At 41.2% G+C, this 22796-nt stretch overlaps 1 protein-coding gene across 4 annotated transcripts in view; it reads right to left on the reverse strand.

Annotated features, from left to right (window-relative positions):
- Positions 1–22796, reverse strand: part of kif2c (kinesin family member 2C) — a 74279-nt gene that overhangs the window by 11650 nt on the left and 39833 nt on the right. For all 4 annotated transcript variants that reach the window (XM_033028750.1, XM_033028752.1, XM_033028751.1 and 1 more), the window contains 8 exons: positions 20321–20411; positions 14352–14415; positions 14182–14273; positions 13123–13265; positions 10299–10503; positions 8416–8526; positions 4783–4850; positions 2520–2637 (listed from right to left, as the gene is read on the reverse strand). In XM_033028750.1, coding sequence (XP_032884641.1) covers positions 2520–2637; positions 4783–4850; positions 8416–8526; positions 10299–10503; positions 13123–13265; positions 14182–14273; positions 14352–14415; positions 20321–20411 — 892 coding nt within the window. The remainder of the gene's footprint in view (positions 1–2519; positions 2638–4782; positions 4851–8415; positions 8527–10298; positions 10504–13122; positions 13266–14181; positions 14274–14351; positions 14416–20320; positions 20412–22796) is intronic.

The following is a 22796-nucleotide window of genomic DNA, read 5'->3' on the forward strand; positions in this document are numbered from 1 at the left end:
CCGCTGCCGCTGGGGGATAGGAAGAGTCATTGGTCGCGGCCCTCAGGCGGCGGGACTGTAGGTAAGGGTTAGTGGTTGCAAGCATGGCGTAGAAGCTGTGTGGGCTGGCAGTAGTGGGGAGAGGAAACCATGTCCCGCTCCGAGAGATTTCACAACCACTTCCCGCCTGGACCTTAACTCTATCTCCTTCAAAAAACACTAACCCGCCTGATCTGCTGAGTGTACGTGATACTTTAACAAAAAATGGATTTTTGTTACTGCAAGCTAAAATACGAAAGACCGTTTGTTGCATTGTTTAATGGAGTTAAAAGTCCATTGAAGCAAATGGTTGTCAATTTCAATTACCTCTGCAGAGTAACCAGCTTAAACAGTTTGTCCGTTATAATTTAAATTTGATATTAAGTGGTCCACAATAACGAGAGTTTACTGTACTTAAAAAATGGTCTTCAAAAATTATACAAATTGCATTGCACATCATTTTACACCAAAGCTACATTAATTCTCAAGACCAAGATTAAATTAACATTAGGTGACAAAATAGTTAATAGGAATATTTATGATACATTACAATGAATAACTATGCAGAAAAAAATTATGATTACGTGGCAGAGTGCTACCATTAAGCCAATCCTGAATCCAGAAATTGGGACGAAGTTTATTTTTGTAGAATAAATATGCAATATGTTATCTAAACTCAGTAAGATGTTATTTTATTAAAAGATTTGCCATTTCTAACTATCTGCATTAATAGCGATCTTTTCCATTTTACTTCAATGAAATGGACCATTCTTTTCCAAAAAAAAAGTATTCTTACGTGGAATGGGATCCATGTCCTTGTTTTGAGCAGATGGTTAAAATAATTGAATGGACAAGTAAAGCCACTAATCAAATTTGATACAGAACCTCATTCTTTAAAATGAACTAAAAATGTAATATACAAGACATTGTTCCCTCCCAGATGAATATGTTCAAGTGAGTTTATTGTCATGTTTGTCATATTAACATTCCGGTGGCGCTGGTGTCAGCAGCCTCCACCTACAGCCCGGTATCTTTTTGTTTTTTTGTTTATTTAGTTATGTTAAAGTGTGTTTTTTTGTGTTTTTATGTGGGGGAAGAGGGTACGGTGCGGGGGATACCGTTCTTCAGTCGCTTCCTGGAGAGGACGCGACTATTATTCGAGTCGCGTCCTCGCCCCCCCCCCCCCCCCACCCCAGCGACCTACCTGGATTGGCGCGGCCTTTCCTGCCGGGATTGACCGGAGCTCCAGCAGTGGCGGGACAGCGCTGTAACATCGCGGGGCTGGCGATGCCTTACCGGGGGTCGCCGTCTGGAGCCCGGAGTGCTGGACCTGCTGCACCGACATCATGGAGCTGCGGTTTGCGGAGCTCCCAACGCGGGCGGCGCTGATGGGCAGCGCGGGGTCCTGCGACTCTGCCAAGCTCGGCCTGCGGACTCGGGAGCTGTGGACTCCGGCTGCGGGAGGCGGCTGATCTGGAGGAGGATGATGTTCACCGTCGGGGTTCGGCGTCGGCGTTCCACCAGCCCGGCGTGAGGGCCTGAACATCGGGCCACCCGGGGCGGCGACTGCGGGTGCCCGGAAGGCCCAGACCACGGATGAACATCTGGGAAGAACGGAGGGGAGGCTGGCTGGACTATGGTGCCTTCCACACCTTGGTGCCATTTATGTTATGTTGTGTCGTGGACTTTCTGTGTTTGTGCTTTTTTATAAATTCTATTTTATTTTTAATATGTTTTATTATTAATTATTTATTAATTTTTATGATACTGCCTGTAAGGGAAATTCATTTCGTTGTCTCTAATTGAGACAATGACAATAAATTGAATACAATACAATACAAACATCAGAATCAACCCGAATTCATGGGACATCTTATGCCCAGAGAGTGAGTTCATGAAACAGATTATTCCAAATAATCACCAGGCACAATTCATTTGGCAGCAGAAAGATGTAGTGAGTTAACTTACACTCTGAAAGTACCCTGCACAAAGTCCAGTGCTGAAATTGGGGGAAAAAAAGATTCCAAACAATTTTAGTTTAAAATAGATCAGAATGTTAGGTAATGAAAATGTCAGAAAGTTAGTAAAAAATGAAGTGGACATTGCCTTGGAAACCCAGAAATTATAGAAGTCCTGCAATTCAATATCCATTGGTTTGGCTGCTGTCTAACCAAGACACAACCCACTCTTCCTCTCTTCCCCCAATCCCCACCCCCTCCCAACCTCCACATGCATCATGATTAATTTAAACTCATCTGGTTCATTGGAAAATTATACAACAGTGTAACAGCTATATACAAAAATAATAAATTTAAGCATGTTGGTATATTAATGAGATTAATTTTAAATAGTCTTGAAAATCTGCCAGTCCCGCAAAGAAGATCTGAGGATATCAGAGATTTACTGTGCTTTTGGCACGTGCAAAATTGTTAATGTCATTTCAAAATATCGACTTTAGAATCTGAGATTATTTCAAAAGAGCAGCTCCAAACCATACTTACAATTTGCTCACAAAGCAACCGAATATCAGACTGTTCCAAGGATTCATTGATATCGTTCCCTTGAGAGATTGTAGAACATTCTGGTTCATTGGGAGCGTCAACACACAGTTCTTTCACCCTTTAACAGATATGAATACAATTCAGCACCACTGTAATTACTTAATAATGGGCAATTAAGTTTAAGTCACACAAGTGTTTTATAGTTCTGCTAATGCTAGATTCACCCAGCAAAGACATCTTTAAATTTTTATACAGTACCCTCCATAATGTTTGGGACAAAGACCCATCATTTATTTATTTGCGCCTGTACTCCACAATTTGAGATTTGTAATAGCAAAAAAATCACGTGGTTAAAATTGTCAGATTATATTAAAGGCCATTTTTATACATTTTTTAATACATTTTTATACATTTTGGTTTCACCATGTAGAAATCACAGCAGTGTTTATATAGTCCCCCTATTTCAGGCACCATAATGTTTGGAACACATGGCTTCACAGGTGTTTGTAATTGCTCAGGTGTGTTTAATTGTCTCCTTAATGCAAGTGTAACGAGATCTCTCAGCACCTTGTCTTTCCATCACCTGTGGAAACTTTTATTGCTGTTTATCAACACGAGGATAAAAGTTGTGCCAATGAAAATTAAAGAATGAGGCTAAGAAACAAGAATAAAACTGTTGGAGACATCAGCCAAACCTTAGGCTTACCAAAATCAATCATTAAGACGAAAAATGAGATTACTAATCGCAAAGGGACTGGCAGGCCAAGGACGACCTCCACAGCTGATGATAGAAGAATTCTCTATATAATAAAGAAAAATCCCCAAACACCTGTCCGACATATCAGTAACACTCTTCAGGAGTGGATTTGTCAATGACCACTGTCCGCAGAAGACTTCATGAACAGAAATACAGAGGCTACCATGCAAGATGCAAACCACTGGTTAGCCACAAAAATAGGATGGCCAGGTTACAGTTTGCCAAGAAGTACTTAAAAAAGCAACCACAGTTCTGGAAAAAGGTCTTGTGGACAGATGAGATGCAAATTACCTTATATCAGAGTGATGGCAAGAGCAATGTATGGATGAGAGAAGGAACTGCCCAAGATCCAAAGCATACCGCCTCATCTGTGAAACACAGTGGTGGGGGTGTTATGGCCAGGGCATGTATGGCTGCTGAAGGTACTGGCTCACTTATCTTCATTGATGATACAACTGCTGATGGTAGTAGCATAATGAATTCTGATGTGTATAGACACATCCCATCTGCTCAAGTTCAAACAAATACCTCAAAACTCATTGGCCAGCGATTCATTCTACAGCAAGACGATGATCCCAAACATACTGCTAAAGCAACAGAGGAGTTTTTCAACGCTAAAAAAAAGGTAATTTCTTGAGTGGCCAAGTCAATTACCCGATCTGAACCCAATTGAGCATGTCTTTTATAGGCTGAAGAGAAAACTGGACGGGACTAGCCACCAAAACAAATGTAGGCTAAAGATGGCTGCAATACAGGCCTGGCAGAGCATCACCAGAGAAGTTGTCCATGAATCACAGACTTCAAGCAGTCATTGCGTGCAAAGGAGATGCAACAAAATACTAAACATGACTACTTTGATTTATTTGACATTGCTGTGTCCCAAACATCATGGTGCCCTGAAATAGGGGGACTCTGTAAAAAAACATTGCTGTAATTTCTAAACCAAAATGTATAAAAAATCCTTTATTAAAATCTGACAATGTGCACTTTTACCACATGTGATTTTTTCTATTGCAAATCTCAAATTGTGGAGTACAGTGGCAAATAAATAAATGACGGATGTTTGTCCCAAACATTATGGGGGGCACTGTACTTCCACTTAATAACCCAGGTAGGTACATTATGCTTATACTATCTTAATTTACAAATTGTTGTTCATGAAAGATTACTTCGGATAATTGTATTTTTAAGTATCGTAGCTTCTTTGACAAAGATTTTCGAGCTCAAGAACAATACGAGAGATGTTATATTGGAACTCATGGCCAATAGCTTTTTGATTTATACATTTTCAGTTAATCCTTTTTCAAAAATGACCTCTTCATGAATCAAGGAACAACTCATTATAACTCTCCCCTGAGCACATTTTTAAATATCTGAATGCAAGGAACTAATACATGACTGAACAACAGGCATGGCACATTGAATTAATTGAATACCGTCTTATGCTCCCATTTGTCTTCTTCATAAAACATTCCCAAAATTGAACTACAAAGTTTCAAAAGTTACCTGTCTGCATATCTCAATGTGTTTAGAGTGTGCTCACACGAATTTAAGCCTGGTGAAATCATTGCCATCTAGAAAAGAGAAGAAAATATTACCTGATGATAATGACAAAAGGCTTTCCACAGATCTACAGTGCCCTCCATAACGTTTGGGACAAAGACCCATCATTTATTTATTTGGCTCTGTACTCCACAATTTGAGATTTGTAATAGAAAAAAAATCACATGTGGTTAAAGTTCACATTGCCAGATTTTAATAACGACCATTTTTATACATTTTGGTTTAACCATGTAGAAATTACAGCAGTATTTATACATAGTCCCCACCCCCCCCCCCCCCCACCACATTTCAGGGCACCATAATGTTTGGGACACAGCAATGTCATGTAAATGAAAGTAGTCATGTTTAGTATTTTGTTTCATATCCTTTGCATGCATAGACTGCTTGAAGTCTGCGATTCATGGACATCACCAGGTGCTGGGTGTCTTCTCTGGTGATGCTCTGCAGGCCTGTATTGCAGCCATCTTTAGCTTATGCTTGTTTTGGGGGCTTGTCCCCTTAGGTTTTCTCTTCAGCATATAAAAGGCATGCTCAATTGGGTTCAGATCGGGTGATTGACTTGGTCACTCAAGAACTGACCCTTTTTTAGCTTTGAAAAACTCCTTTATTGCTTTAGCAGGATGTTTGGGATCATTGTGTAAGAAAGAACTGCAGATGCTGATAAAATCGAAGGTAAACACAAAAATGCTGGAGTAACTCAGTGGGTGAGGCAGTATCTCTGGATAGAAGGAATGGGTGATGTTTCGGGTCGAGAACCTTCTTCAGACTGATGTCAGGGGAGGGGGCGAGACAAAGAATAGGATTAGGAATACTTTATTGTTACATGTGACGAGGCAGTGAGATTCTTTGCTTGCATACACAATGTATGTATAAATAGCAGCCACCTACGGCGCTGACAAAGTTACAAAGCACGCTGGCTCCCCCTTTTGTCCCCCCCTCCCCTCCCACCACAGCAGTTCCCCCACACCGGGTCCCCATTGTATTTTGTGTGTCCCCCCCCCCCCCCCATTGTCCTTCCACTCTCGGCGGTCCTCCATGCTGGGTCCTCCATTGTTCTTCCCCTCACCCTTCTCTCCATGCTCTCATCGACCGCGGGTCGACCCGCGAGGCTTCACCACCGCCACGAGGCTTCACCGCTGCAGCCATCGAGGCCTCACCCCTGTCGACGCCCCACTTGATGCCTCCGTGCTGCCGACCTGGGCTCCAGCTGCGGGCTCCGTTGGCCGCTTCGCCCGACCCAGACTTCTACCCACGTGGCCCCGGCTGGGCCCTATCCGGGCTTCTACATGGCGATCCAGGAGGCATCGAGACCGCGGCGCCTCAATAGAATGTAGGCGGAGACAGTAAGAATGTAGGTGGAGACAGTAAGACTAGTGGGAGAACTGGGAAGAGGAAGTGGATGGAGAGAGAATGCAAGGGCTATCTGAAGTTAAAGAAGTCAATGTTCATACCGCTAGGGTGTTTGGGATCATTATCTTGCTGTACAATGAACCCCCGGCCAATGAGTTTTGAGGCATTTGTTTTAACTTGAGCAGATAGGATGTGTCTATACACTTCAGAATCCATTATGCTACTACCATCAGCAGTTGTATCATCAATGAACAGTACCAGTACCTTCAGCAGCCATACATGCCCAGGCCATAAGATCCCCACCACCGTGCTTCATAGATGAGGTGGTATGCTTTGGATCTTGGGCAATTCCTTCTCTCCTCCATACTTTGCTCTTGCCATCACTCTGTTACAAGTTAATCTTCGTCTCATCTGTCCACAAGACCTTTTTCCAGAACTGTGGTTGCTCTTTTAAGTACTTCTTGGCAAACTGTACCCTGGCCATCCTATTTTTGCAGCTAACCAGTGGTTTGCATCTTGCAGTGTCGCCACTGTATTTCTGTTATGAAGTCTTCAGCGGACAGTGGTCATTGACAAATCCACATCCGACTCCTGAAGAGTGTTTCTGATATGTCGGACAGGTGTTTGGGTATTTTTCTTTATTATAGAGAGAATTCTTCTATCACCAGCAGTGGGTGTCTTCCTTGGCCTGCCAGTCCCTTTGCGATTTGTAAGCTCACCACGTGCTCACTTTCTTCTTAATGATGTTCCAAACAGCAAGCCTAATGTTTTTCTGATGTCTCTAAGTTATATTCTTGTTTCTCAGTCCCATAATGGCTTATTTGACTTTCATTGGCACAACTTTGGTCCTCATGTTGATAAACAGCAACAAAAGTTTCCAAAGGTGATGGAAAGACTGGTGAAAAGACTAGGAAGTGAGAGCTCTCTTATACCTGCATGAAGGAGGGAATTAAACACACCTGAGCATTACAAACACCTGTGAAGCCATGCATCCCAAACATTATGGTGCCCTGAAATGGGGGAATTATGTATAAACACAGCGGTATTCTCTACATGGTGAAACAAAAATGTATAAAAATACCCTTTAATAAAATTTGACAATGTGCACTTTAACCACATGTGATTTTTTTTCATTACAAATCTCAAATTGTGGAGTACAGAAGCAATTAAATAAATGATGGGTCTGTCGCAAACATTATGGAGGGCACTGTACATGAGGACAACATTGTTTCTCACAAAATGTTAATATATTTTTGCTATTTATGCATGGCCCTTCACATGTCATGTTGTTATCAAATCTTAAGTCACAAACATTCCCATCTTCCAGTTTATTTTGTGAACAATCTCATACAGAACAGAAGACATGGGCAAATGCTTCTAGCCATTAGAGAAAAAACAAGTGCAAAATCTGTGGTGGGCTACCATTTGTTTTTGGCTTTGAATCTTAGATGCTGTGTAATGCAAACACGAGCTATGGATACACCATTGGCCATCATTTGCTGTAGAGTTAATGTGCACTGAGTGTACAATATGTACAGCAATGCATTGCCAAAATAAATCAATATTTACAGATAATTACTTTTCAGCATCCATGGCTGGAAATAAAATAAAAAAATAATTGGATTCTGATATTCTCCTGTGAAGTGAAAGTCACCCGCAAATACATTATATGTGGAAAAATCATTCTATATAATGTTACTGTTAGGATCATATACAAATAATATTTAAGTTAAAATAAGTTTTACTTGATATAACCCTTTTAAGAAACAATAACCCTCCCTAGTGCAGAATTTTAAATACCCGAATTAAAGGAACTAATACACAACTCTGTAAACGACTTGAATCAGTTGAATAATGTGTCAGGCTCCATTCTCCTGTGAAGTGAAAGTCACCCATGACTACATTATATGTAGAAAAATCATTCTATATGGGATCGGAAGAGCTGATGTTACTGGTAGGATCATGTACAAATATAATACAATTAAATGATAAGATTATAAACCCCACTTTTCAAATGTCAACATTGATATTCATTTGAATGCAGAAATTTGATTGTGGACATTATAGACGTGTTAAATCATCAAATGAATATTGAAGATACCACATGCAACTACTCAGATGTTAAAATATGTAACTGTAAGAGCATTCAATTGCCATCTGGAGGAGGGGGGGGAAGAATCACAATATTCACTAGAAGCAAATCTTTATCTTGGGATGAAATCCTACCATGCAGGTTCTCGAGTTTTCACCAATAAATGAATCTCTCAGCACCAAAGTTAGCTTGCTCGCTCGGAAAGGTGTATAGCTATTATTCTGGCCCAATGATCGAATGCACTCCTGGAAAGCAAGGAAGTAATTATGGCAAAGCATACATGTAAAAATGTTTAAGCTGATCGATTAAGCCTTCCATTTCTTCTAATATACCATTTCAATAAGGCAGTTTAACAAATTGGCCAAATCAGTTAAACATACGCCGAGTTAGAAGTGCTATTTCAGTAGAAAAATGCGATATAATTTTTCAATGGAGTAACGGCAGAATGAAAGGCAGCATCCAGACTAATTTTGTACTCGAGCTTGACTTGTAATATTCGTGTATTATGTTATCTGATTTTGTTTTAAAATAGCATTGAAACAAAAAGTTTTTCACTGTACCTTGGTGCACATGACATGACACATGAAATATGATATAGCATTTTTCTACTGAAATAGCACTTTAACTCGGCGTATGTTTAACTGATTTGGCCAGTTTCGAAGTGCAACTAATTATAGTAGGTCGCGTCTATCCCCTCTTAATTGTTCTTGTGTATCGCCCACCAAAAATGCATAAGAACTTTATAAGCCAATTTGCTGATCTGATCTCTAGGCGTTTGCCCAAATTTGACCGAGTCTTGATGATTTTAACATTCATGTCTGCTGTCCTACAAAGCCTCTAGTGAGTGAATTTATGCACCTGGTTGAGTCCTTCAATCTGACTCTACTTACCACTGGACCCACTCTCAAACTTGGCCATACACTGGACCTGGTGCTATCGTCCGGTCTCCCAATTTGTAATATAGAAATTATTGATGCTTGTCTGTCAGATCATAGTGCAATTATATTTGATGTATCTCTGCCTTTCTCTCACTCAAAATCCCATCTCCATGTTCGCTACTCCCGCTACATCAACTCATTGATTGCCAGTAAGTTCTCCGAGGCTCTCATAGCTGCTCCCGACATTTGCACCATCGAGGCTCCCCCCCCCACCCCCCCCCCCCCCTCCCCTCTCTGCACTGACAATCTCATTTTTTATTCAATACCACTTGCTCTTCCATCCTGGATTCTGTTGTTCTTCTTAAAATGAAAAAGCCTAAGCCTCAAGATTAGCCTTGGCTCAATGACACTAAGAGAGTGCAGAAAATCAGAATGGAAGTTTCAAATGTGATAAGCTTCAAATTTCCTTCAAATTTCTGAGAAACAATCTTCTCAAATACCAGGAAGCAGTAAAGTCTGCGAGAACACAATACTTCTGCGACCTTATTTCCAAAAACGCTCAAAATTCCAAGGTCCTATTTAGTACTATTACCTCCGTCATATGTTCCTGCCAAGTACAAAGAATTTGTATTACTTTCTTTCTGCGTTTACTTTTATTGGAAAGGTTATTTACATTCTTCAAACAATTCAGGTTCCAAAGGCATCACACTTAAGAGGTGCCAGGTATTTTGTATTTACATATACAAGTGCAATGGAAAGATGGGTCAATAACTGGATAATGCAAAGTTAAGGTCCATTGGTAAAAAAGGAGATTAGCTGTGAGCTTTTAGTCTCTAAAACTTCCTGAAAGAATGGAAAAGACAAAAGGGAATTTGGAACTTGGGAAACAATCCAAGACTAAGTAACAGTTTGGATCACTAACAATTTTTTTTCAAATTGATACGCTGAGCCCAAGTCTATTTCAGATTTTCCACCACTGCAACAAACTTTAAAAAAAAATAATTTTCTTCTCCTTTCTTCTTGAAGGAATCAACATTTTACTGGGATATAATCAATCATCCTCAAATACCATTCTGACATTCATAAAATCAAGATAAATAGAAATTATCCAGTTAATATATCCAAATGTGAAGTATTACCTTCAAGGCAAGTAGACTTTTATTGATTTCTGAACTTTCCATTCGTGTTAGTCTGTCTGCACTATTAGTGTCAGCACCTCGCTCATTTCCAGCCAGATCAATGAGCGAAAACTGGCCATAAAGCTTATCCTTCTTTCGTAGAATTATTTGGAAGACTGCATGTGACCTGGATGAGTAATTATTTGCAGAGGTTTGCCCCGAAGTCCTATAAAAACAAAAAAGGAACCTTTTAGAAGCAAACTTGAAGACACCAATTAGTTTTTGAGAGAGCTTTTAACATTGTGCTTTTATAGCATTATGCTGTATGAATGATGAATGTTAAAATGTACAAATAATGGACAAATTCCTGAATGTGATAAGCCACCAGCACTTGCTGCTCACATTCCTGCAACGCTTATTTCTACTTGAAATGACCAAGAACTTCCTTATTAGCCTCATTAGCAAACTCATTCCATGTTTGGAGATAAGGCACCTCTCAACAGTGCAGAACAAGTCTACATTCAAAATGTGTCTTAAAGTTGCAATAATAGAGTGTGCGGACAACAAGTTGAGATTATAATCAGAGAATCCAAAGCCTTATTAAATGAGAATAACAGGCTCAAGGAACTCTTGATCCTAACTCCCATGTCTGGATGATGACTTGGAATTGTGCTCTTGCTTAAATACAAAGTTTCCAAGGGTTTGCTATATTTGTACAAATTAAATTTTGATTGCGAGGATTTAGAATACACTTTGCTCTACCAAAGCTCATACTTTGATTCATATACACCAGGTAGAAACTAAGTCACCAGGTCGAAACTATTTTTTACACAAAGTTATCTCGAGATTTTTTAAACACAAATGTCCACACAATTTTTAAAAAACAACTAGACAGGTGGGACCCATTGGGTCCCTGTCACACGGGAGGCCTGGTCCCCCAACGTAACCAATTCCCCAAACGCAATATTCCACCTCACCCATATCTCCCAAGGGAGGCCTGGTCCCCCAACGCAACCTGCTCACCAACACGATATTCCATCACTCACCCATAGCCCACAACTGTGCAGGTGCGGCTCCTTTCCCCTCAGTCCCTGCCCCTTTTTAAACTTAACAACAAAAACAATTCCCTTGCCCTGCCACTGCCCATTACAGTGTTCCAAATCAGAGGACTCTGTGTCCTGTCTTTGTAACATTGTAACGGACATGGGAATTGGATTTTTTAAAAAAGTTTAAAAAGAGAGAGGGTGAAGGAGGGAGTGCTGGGCGATGAGGGGAAATGAGCCGCGCCTGCACAGTTGGGGCTATAGTGAAAAGTTAAGTGAAATGTTAACATTTTTTAAGTTTAAAATGTGAATAACTTGTAAAATATAATATCAATCGGAAGGAAACTTTGATAACACACCACAGGACAATGGTGTGTTTAAGAAAGAACTGCAGATGCTGGATAAAATCGAAGGTAGACAAAAATGCTGGAGAAATTCAGCGGGTGAGTCAGCATCTATGGAGCGAAGGAATAGGTTATGTTTCGGGTCGAGACCCTTCTTCAGACTGATGTGTGGGTGGGGGAGAGGGCGGGAAGAAGAAAGGAAGAGGCGGAGACAGTGAGCTGTGGGAGAGCTGGGGAGAGGAAGGATGGAAAAAGCAAGGACTACCTGAAATTGGAGAAGTCAATGTTCATACCACTGGGGTGTAAACTACCCACGCAAAATATGAGGTGGTGCTCCTCCAATTTGCAGTGGGACTCACTCTGGTCATGGAGGAGGCCCAGGAAAGAGAGGTCGGATTCGGAATGGGAGGGGGAGTTGAAGTGTTGAGCCACCGGGAGATCAGGTTGGTTAACGTGAACTGTGCAGAGGCGTTAGGCGAAGCGATCGCCAAGCCTGCGCTTGGTCTCACCGATGTAGAGCAGTTGATACCTAGAGCAGCAGATGCAATAGATGAGGTTGGAGGAGGTGCAGGTTAACCTCTGCCTCACTTGGAAAGACTGCTTGGGTCCTTGGATGGAGTCAAGGGGGGGAGATAAAGCAACAAATGTAGCATTTCCTGCGGTTGCAAAGCGAGTAAGGTGGCCCAAAAATGGTAGCACTATCAGGTACTGTTTTGGCGTAGTTCCGGGAGCACATGGGCATGCAGGCAGAATCACAAACGAGAGTTTTAGTAAAATATATAAATATTATCTCAAATGTCCCTTAGCCACTAATCCCAAAATAATTGTTATTTCATTGTCTTCAATGCAATGGTTTATTTTCCTTGGGATAGAGAAGATTGAAGGGGGCCTGATAGAGATATATAAGTTTATGAGGCATAAATAAGGTAAATATGATAAATTTTTTCTTCGGCAGTGATATTTTAGACCATGTGATTTCAGGCGAGTAACAAGAGGTTTAGCAGAGATCTGGGGTAGAATGTTTTCACTCAGAGCGTGGTTGCAAACCAAATGTCACTTCTGGTATTCTCACATTTGAGAATCGCCAAAAGATTGATTAGTACAGGTGTTAGGGGAGAAGGCAGGAGAATGGGGTTAAGAGAGAAAGATATATTAGCCATGATTGAATGGCGGAGAAGACCTGATCGGCTGAATGGCCTAATTTTGCTCCTATCACATGAACTTATTACTGGCAATAAACCAAGTGTAGGCAAATCAAATTAGTATAGTTATGTACTTGTTGAAAGATGGATTTGTTGGGCAGAAGGACCAATTTCTGTGCTGTATAACTCTACCACTCTGACAAGTTATTTTGCACCACTGTATTTCTTCTTGTACAAATCAACCTGGGTTGAGGGGAGAAAGCAAGAATCCCTGACAAAGAAAATTGAAAGATTGAGTGTGGAAAGAGATAATTACCTGTAATTACTCCCCATATCAATATTCATGATCACATCATCTACACAGAAGACATCCTGCTCTAGCAGCCCTACTATCTGCACTTGTTGTTTGTTGTCTTCCATTATACGCAACTTTGTTTTCTTATTCAAGAGATCAAATACCTGCAAGAGAATTTTCAAAATGCGAATTAATCAATAGTCAACTAGGGTAAACAACATTTCTTTCAAGTGTACAATATTAAATATGCTTTTGCTTGCTCAACTTTTAGCTTCACTGAGAGAACACTAAAAGATAAGCAGTAAAAACCAGATACAGAAAAAGAATGAAACCTACTGCCTATTAATTTTTTAAAGACACCAAATTTATGACCATTTTCCAAACACACTTCCTTCATTGAGCTTCTTTTGAAAGTCACGTTCTACATTTGCCATTTTGCTAATGCTGTTTGACTAACTTTAACTATTTAAAGCAATCATTTCCTTTCTTCAGTAGTGATATTTTAAACAATTATACATCAGCTCTGACAACTTCCAAATATAAAAGATTGAACAAAAAAGTTAAGAGCCTGTTAGCCAATAATTTCCTTCAATAGTTATTGACTGCAGCATACATATATAGTTACATTCATCCGTAATTTCAACACCTTCTTTGACAATGGATAGGTCGCATCATCGCCTCCATCATCATTTAGTTAAAATGTGGGGGATAGTTAATTTGGAGACATATTTCAGCAAATAAACTAGTAAAATGCACTAATGATAAGTCTCAACTACAGAAGAATAAATGCACAGAGGCGGTTCCCATCATAAACACACTATGTATTGACATGAGTAACTAGAAGCAACTTTATACAGGCTGGGAGCACACAAATACACCTTTAAAAACAAATGGTGCATTTTTCTCCATTTCATTTTTGCCTGTTGAACAGCCCCATCCTCAATTACTTTTCTTTCTGAATTGTTTCAAATTCCTTGAGAATTTGAGTGCTTTTCTAGCTCACATTTTTATTTTTATGATTTCCATTGGTAGTTAGCACACAACTTATATACACCTTTGATTTATGAAATGTGCACTTACCTTACCGCTATAGATTTCAAAAAAGCTTACAAATACTTTCAGATTAAGATCCTTGTATCGGGGCTGTTCAAGCAGCGAAAATACATCTTGAGCTGAAGGAAAAAAAAGGAAACTTAATAATTGTGTCACAAACACATTATATTTCCATCCATTTTTTATCCATTGCTTACTTGCAAGTGCGTAGATTCCTTTGGAAGAGTCTTGATTCTTCCCAGAGAAATCACCACCCATTGTCTAAAAAAAGGAAATATTAAAATGTTTGTGTTACCGGTACACTGGAATAGTTGAAGAAACAAGACTTGCTGTTGCAAATTAAGACACTGTCACAAAAGCAGACAATAAGTCATGCAGGTAACATCCTCAATTTCCCCTCATCTTATTATTTTCATGTGTCATAGGTTGGGGCTCACATTTGCGAGGATTCAATTAGTCATAGATCGTGGAAACAGGCCCTTCAGCCCAACTTGCCCACATCCAGCCAAAGCTACACTAGCCCCACCTGCTTGCGTTTGGCCCATATCCCTCCAAACAAGTCCAATCCATGTATCTGTCTAACTGTTTCTTAAATGTTGGGATGGTCTCTGCCTCAACTACCTCTTCTGGCAGTTCGTTCCATACACCCACCACCCTTTGAGTAATAAAGTTACCTGCCAGATTCCTATTAAATTTCTTCCCCATCACCTTAAAACTGTCCTCTGGACCTCGATTCTCCAACTCTGGGCAAGAGACTCTGTGCATCTACCCTCGATTTTTATCTAGCTTAGATTTTTCCAGCATCTACAGTTCCTTCTTAAACAACTGTGCATCTACCCGATCTATTGACCATATGATTTTATACACCTCCAAGATCAACCCTCAACCTCCTGCACTCCAAGGAGTACAGTCCCAGCCTACTCAACCCTCTCCCTATAGGTTAAACCCCGAGACTCTGCAAACATCCTCAAAAAAAATTTCAATTGGGATTTATTATCTATTTAAGGTGGTTCACAGCTTCCTTTGTGGGAACACCTCTGGGTTTTTTTTTCCAGATGGCCACTTATAAACAGGCATGTACTATATTTCACCAGTCCTTGCTTTTATTCTGTTTTCCTGGCACTGGATTCGCCATCCCAGCACTAGAACCATAACTTTAAATTATGCTCCAGATTTTGTGCAATGAATTTGCACCAAATTAGAAATGGCATAGGTTCAACTTATATCACTAGACAAAACAACTTCAAGGCAAAGGAAATAAATATTTACCAATTGATTTATTTAACAATTATTGGCAAGAATTAGAAACTATTTAATTTTAAAATGTGCCCTTTTAAAAAGGTGTTTGAATATTTTAGCTGACCAGCTGACCATAAATTCTCCATTTTAGGTGAATTTATTATGGGGAACAAGGAAATGGCAGACAAGTTGAACAGGTACTTTGGGTCAGTCTTCACCAAGGAAGACACAAACAATTTCCCTGATGTACTAGTGGCCAGAGGATCTAGGGTGACGGAGGAACTGAAGGAAATTCACATTTGTCATGAAATGGTGTTGGGTAGACTGATGGGACTGAAGGCTGATAAATCCCCAGGGCCTGATATTCTGTATCCCAGGCTACTTAAGGAAGTGGCTCTAGAAATGGTATACGTATTGGTGATCACTTTCAAATGTTCTATAAATTCAGGATCAGTTCCTGTGGATTGGAGGGTAGCTAATGTTACCCCACTTTTTATGAAAAGTGGGAAAGAGGAAATAATAGACCAGTTAGCCTGACATCGGTAGTGGGGAAGTTGCTGGAGTCAATTATAAAAGATGATATAGCGGCACATTTGGAAAGCAGTAACAGGATCGGTCCGAGATAGCATGGATTTAAAAAGGGGAAATCATGCTTGACTAATCCTCTGGAATGTTTTGAGAATGTAACTAGGAAAATAGACAAGGGAGAACCAGTGGAAGTAGTGTACCTGTACTTTCAGAAAGCATTTGATAAGGTCTCACATAGGAGATTAGTGCAAAATTAGAGCACATGGTATTGGGGATAGGGTGCTGACATGGATAGAAGATGGGAGACAGCACAGGCTAGCCAAATTGGGGGAATTCAATGTTGATGCCATAAGGAGAGCACCCGCTGAGTTTCCCCAGCAATTTTGTGTACCTTCGATATTCCAGCATCTGCAGTTCCCTTTTGAACACAGTGACTAGTGGGGTTAATGTTTCCACTTTAAAGGAAATTACCCGAAATTCGGGAGATTCTGGTTGTCCTGGTAATTTTAGGGAAATGGATTAATTTCGGGAAATTTCCGCATCCGGCCCTTGAAAGGGGGGGGAAAGGTAATACACACAGCATTGCCGGTTTGGCGCTCAACGGTTTAAACGGAGCGCTGTCAGTTTAGTATGTGGGAATTTAAACAAAGAGCTGTCGGCTGCAGCGCTATGGGTTCTAAATATAGCGATACCGGCTGCAGCGTTATGGGCTTTAAACATAGCACTATGGCCACATTATTTTTCAGGCAGTGGTAGAATTCCTAGTGGTGAAAAGTTACCAGTGGGCGGTGGCATTGCAGTTACATTGGGATTGGCTTTATTTTACAGAATGGTGGGTGGGCTCAAGGGGCCGATAGGGAGAGAGGGAAGGGTAGAGAGGAGGGAGAGTGGGAGGGAAAGTAAGAGAGAGTAGGAGAGGGAGAGGGGGAGAGAGAGTGGGGGAGGGAGGAACTGAGACACATGAGAGCTGGTTGAAAAAACGACGACAGACAAAAGCTGTTGGAGGCAACGAAAGCTGCCTTACATAACACTTTACAAGTGAGTAACAGAAGCAGGCAGATACGGTGTAGTTACATAGATCTATTTTGCCTTGTTCTTCTTTGTGTTGTTAACGTGCGCCCGCGAAAAAACCCCAATAGCACGCAGGAAGCATTTTTGAACATTTCAGGAAATACCATCAAATTCCAGGAAATTTGGGATTTTATTTAAGGATTTTTTTGTTTTGAGGAAGCACTGAACGGTTTAGATCAGGGACCTCCAAACTTTTCTGCGTGAGGGCCACATCATATATTTGGCACATTTTTGCGGGCCGTAGGAAAAAATTAAGAAATGTCAGTTTTGCTGCACGTTCTCGATCTTGGAAGGAATATTCCAGTTCCGATGCGCAAACAGGGGTAGTGGATAGACATGATAGCCGGTGGCATCCGCGGGCTTTGAATGGACTTTGGTCACTCGCGTTTTCTCTGAATCGGAGATAGAGACGGCGAGAAAGCGAAGGGAAGAGTTGGGGCTCGAGCAGAGGAAAGTGGGAGCTGGTTGGAAACTGGCAGTGAAAGAGATGAAGCGTTAATGCGACGAACGAGAGCAGGAACCAAGGATACAGGCATGATGTACCTGAGAGAGAGGTGAGGGAAGGGTCTGGCGGCAACTCAAACAAGGAATGAACTATGCACTCTACAGGGAGAGAGACAGAGCCTGAGCACAACGGGCTCCCACCTGGAACGGGGAATTCAGTTTGAACCCATTCTTCCAAAGATCCGTTCCGAAGAAAACAAATCTGTTGTGTGGAGAGCAAATGCTGCAAACATAATACAACTTTGAGTCGCTGGACTTTAGGACCCGGGGAGCCTGGAGCTCAGAGCTTGCTGTGGGTCGGATAAAATCTCATGGCGGGCCGGATGTAGCCCACGGACCATAGTTTGGTGACCCCTGATTTAATAATAATAATAATAAATTTTATTTGTGGGCGCCTTTCAAAAGTCTCAAGGACACCTTACAGAATTTAACAAGAGTAAAAAACATATAATCGGAGTAAAATAAATAGTAAAGACATCACCAATACACAAATTAAAGACAGAATTCGATCCAAAGACAAAAAAAATCAAAAACACAATGTGAAGAGAGCAGCGGCAGCTAAACCGCGCCAGCGTCCACTCTCCCTTCCGACAGCCATCTTGGACACAAACTAAGATAATCACTTACACACAAAAATCATCCCCCCACAATGGTTACCACTGTGGGGGAAGGCACAATGTCCAGTCCCCATCCCCAGTTCTCCCAAAGTCAGGCCTATTGAGGCCTCCGCTATTGCCTCCACGGAGGCCCGATGTTCCTGGCCGTTCTCGCCGGGTGCTGTTGCCCCGGCGTCGGGAGAGTCCTCTCAGCGGCTGGGCCACCTGGAACGGCCGCTTCCTTACCGAAGACCGCGGCTTCCGAAGCCGACAAGGCCGCGCCGGTTTGGAGCTCCCAGGCTCCCGATGTTGAAGTTGGCGCCGCCCGCTCCGCTCCGCAGACCCGCAGCCCGGAGGTGTTGAACTCGGCGGTCACAGCTCACCGGAGCTCCAGCGCGTCGATCCAGCGCGGCGACCCAGGCAAGGCATCGCCCGCTCCGCGATAGCGTTCCAGCGCTGTGCCGCCACCGAAGCCGAGGTGCTGGGCGGTCCCCGCCAGGAAACGGCACTCCACGCCCGCTGGTAGGCCACGAGGACGGGTCGACGGGGCAGCCCGGAGAAAAAGCTGCTTCACCGACCAGGTAGGGACCTAGAAATATAGTTACCCCCTTCCCCCCACATTAAAAAGTATATTTCTCCCACAAACAAAACACAGGACTCACTAGAACTACAAAAAAAAAGTGAATTAAACGGACGGCTGCTGGTTAGCAGCCGTTCCCCAAGATGGCGCCTCCTCTGAATTAGATGAAGGGATTCAAAATAACATCAGCAAATTTGCAGATGACACAAAACTGGGTGGCAGTGTGAACTGTGAGGAGGATGCTATAAGGATGCAGGGTGACTTGGACAGGTTGGTTGAGTGGGTGGATGCATGGCAGATGCAGTTTAATGTGGATAAATGTGAGGTTATCCACTTTGGTAGCAAAAACAGGAAGGCTGATTATTATCCAAATGGTGTCAAGTTGGGAAAAGGGGAAGTACAAAGAGATCTGGGGGTCAATGTTCATCACTCACAGAAAGTAAGCATGCTGGTACTGCAGTCAGTGAAGAAAGCCAATGGAATGTTGGCCTTCATAACAAGAGGAGTTGAGTATAGGAGCAAAGGGGTCCTTCTGTAGTTGTACAGGGCACTAGTGAGACCACACCTGGAGTATTGTGTGCAGTTTTGGTCTCCAAATTTGAGGAAGAACATTCTTGTGCAGCGTAGGTTCATGAGGTTAATTCCCGGGATGGCGGGACTGTCATATGTTGATAGAATGGAGCGGCTGAGCTTGTATGCTCTGGAATTTAGAAGGATGAGAGGAGATCGTATTGAAACATATAAGATTATTAAGGGATTGGACACACTAGAGGCAGGAAATACGTTCCCGTTGTTGAATGAGTCGAGAACCAGTGGCCACAGTTTAACAATAAGGGGTAGGCCATTTAGAACGGAGATGAGGAAAAGCTTTTTTACCCAGAGAGTTGTGAATCTGGAATTCTCTGCCTCAGAAGGCAGTGGATGCCAATTCTCTGGATGCTTTCAAGAGAGAGTTAGATGGAGCTCTTTAAGATAGCAGAATCAGGAGATATGGTGAGAAGGCAGGAACGGGGTACTGAATGTGGATGATCAGCCATGATCACAGTGAATGGCGGTGCTGGCTCGAAGGGCCGAATGGCCTACTCCTGCACCTATTGTCTATTGTCTCTGGAAATATCAGACATTCATAAACATTCCAAGCATTTTGATAGCTAGTCGTTTGGATAAATCCGGGATGGGAAAGAGTTAGCTTTGGCAACTTGCTCTACTTAAGCACTGAGGCAGACCAGACAGAAAGATGCAGTTAAGAAATGGTCCAAATGTTGCTCCCCTCAGTGAAATCGTGAGCAATATCAATACTCGGGTTCAGGACATTCCTTAATTCAATCCAGTTAATTGCAGTATGGCAGTGCACCTTCTGCCTGTGGCTGGACTCAGCTGGCCTATCCAGCATAACCTCGTTCAGATGAATGGGGTTTCGATACTGGATGAAAAATTTGAGCAAATGGGAGGTCTTTCCCCTCCCTCCCCATCCCACATTCATTAGGCTTAGTACTTCAAGCCCTGTTTTCTAATATCATTCTAAATGCAGATCATAAATGATTCTAGAGCAAAAATAACATATCAGTAACTCCATACAACCCCAAACAAAATCATAGGGTTAAAATATTTTTTTTACAAGGAATCCACGTTATGCATAATATCTTACATGAGTCTTGCCACTTCCAGTCTGCCCATAGGCAAAACAGGTAGCCATTCCTCTTTCAAAGATGGTTTGTACCAAAGGCTTTGCTGTGAACCTAGGATAAAAAATTACATTGAAAACACGGCAACATTTTTACAAACATACATAATTATGATCAAACTCAAGGATTTAATTGCTAAGCAGGAACAACATGAAGGTCTTACTGCAGAACCAAGTCATTTTGAAACCAAAGATAGGCTACTAATCCCAAATTTGATAGGATCGAACATGTCAGAAGTGTAATCTGTAGCATGCATTAAGATTCAAATCCAGGCAGTTAAGTACTTTATATAACTGAATGCATTATTATTACATTTCAGCAAGTTTCTTTTCAGAATTTCCATGTGCAAATGCCTCCCAAGATAACTTGTTTTCCTCGGAATAAACCGACTAAGAAAACAACAGCTGAAAGAGTCAGACCTGAAACAAAACCACAAGCATTCAGGCTTGGGTTACCCATGTTTGGGATGCAGTTGTATACCTATGGAGAACACTATGGGTAAACAAGGCCAGATCATTGAAAAATATAACATACATTTTCCTCAAGCTAGTAATATTAAAATAAACGTTGCAAAATCTGAGCACCAAGTAGATTGCAGAGCAGCCACCGCTCAAACAATCCACACCACTATATATGTACCAATTTACCTCAATACACATCAATGCAGTTTATCCCATCAATAACATCCTATTGGATTCTATTTTTTGTAAATCCAACTTCCTCTTAAATGTATACATTCTAATGTGATAGTTCCACATATTCATTACTTAAAATCTCCATTAGCTTTATTGCCAATATTATCCAAATAGCTGAGTTCTTGGCTTTTCTGCCATTGACCACTTTATATATGTATTTAGTTGAAAATAATTTGAGTTTTATCAAGGATCTTGGTTTTCTCTTACGTAAATATCCAAGCCTCCCGATTTTCCTGCGAGTTGCAGCTTTGATATAAAACAGGTTTTTCCCCCCAATTCTAGTTGCCTTGTGTAATAAAACTTGAAAAGCACCGTTTTAAATGCAGTCTCAAGGTGACATACAAGCAAATTGTTTCCTTCTAGTTCAAGAATTTAGCCCTAGTTAATTCTTCAAACAATTTAAGACTTTGTAATGCTTGGTTACTTCAGTTAATGAATTGTGCACCTTGATTCCAATGTGCCTATATCTTACCTTCGACATGTGAGGCTACCTCGTTCTTCCTACTGAAATGCATAATTTCAATTTCCCACTTAATTAGGCTGAAATTTGTTCCAAACATATTTTATTTTTCTGCTTATCACCTCAGTTCTTTATAAAATGCTGCAACTGTGTTCATTCAGAAATAATGATAATAATGAAATAATAATTCTTTCTTTGTGATCAAACCATTAATTTGGATTTACTGGGTCATTTTATAATATAGATATACACAACAGGAATGTCTACAAAACAATGCATTTGAGATATTGGACAATTTTGAGATGCAATTGGACAAATTGCCTAGTTCAGGGAAAAATCTTTTTAGCACATTTTGGACATAAAGTTAAACCAATACATCTTCATATAACATCAAAGGAATTGTCTGAAACATTGTTAGAATAACCTAGAACAATTCAATTTTAATTTCAAAGAATGGATAAAATTTATGGTTGAACATAAAATTTGGCAATATCAAAGCCACAGCTCAAATCCAATTCAAAATATGCTATAACCATATAATAACCATATAACAATTACAGCACGGAAACAGGCCATCTCGACCCTTCTAGTCTGTGCCGAACACGTATTCTCCCCTAGTCCCATATACCTGCGCTCAGACCATAACCCTCCATTCCTTTCCCGTCCATATAACTATCCAATTTATTTTTAAATGATAAAAACGAACCTGCCTCCACCACCTTCACCGGAAGCTCATTCCACACAGTCACCACTCTCTGAGTAAAGAAGTTCCCCCTCATGTTACCCCTAAACTTCTGTCCCTTAATTCTCAAGTCATGTCCCCTTGTTTGAATCTTCCCTACTCTCAGTGGGAAAAGCTTATCAACGTCAACTCTGTCTATCCCTCTCATCATTTTAAAGACCTCTATCAAGTCCCCCCCTTAACCTTCTGCGCTCCAAAGAATAAAGCCCCAACTTGTTCAACCTTTCTCTGTAACTTAGTTGCTGAAACCCAGGCAACATTCTAGTAAATCTCCTCTGTACTCTCTCTATTTTGTTGACATCCTTCCTATAATTAGGCGACCAAAATTGTACACCATACTCCAGAATTGGCCTCACCAATGCCTTGTACAATTTTAACATTACATCCCAACTTCTATACTCAATGCTCTGATTTATAAAGGCCAGCACACCAAAAGCTTTCTTTACCACCCTATCTACATGAGATTCCACTTTCAGGGAACTGTGCAGTTATTCCCAGATCCCTCTGTTCACCTGCATTCTTCAATTCCCTACCATTTACCA

Source organism: Amblyraja radiata, chromosome 10 (genome assembly GCF_010909765.2).
Source record: "Amblyraja radiata isolate CabotCenter1 chromosome 10, sAmbRad1.1.pri, whole genome shotgun sequence".
NCBI classification, from domain to species: Eukaryota; Metazoa; Chordata; class Chondrichthyes; order Rajiformes; family Rajidae; genus Amblyraja; species Amblyraja radiata.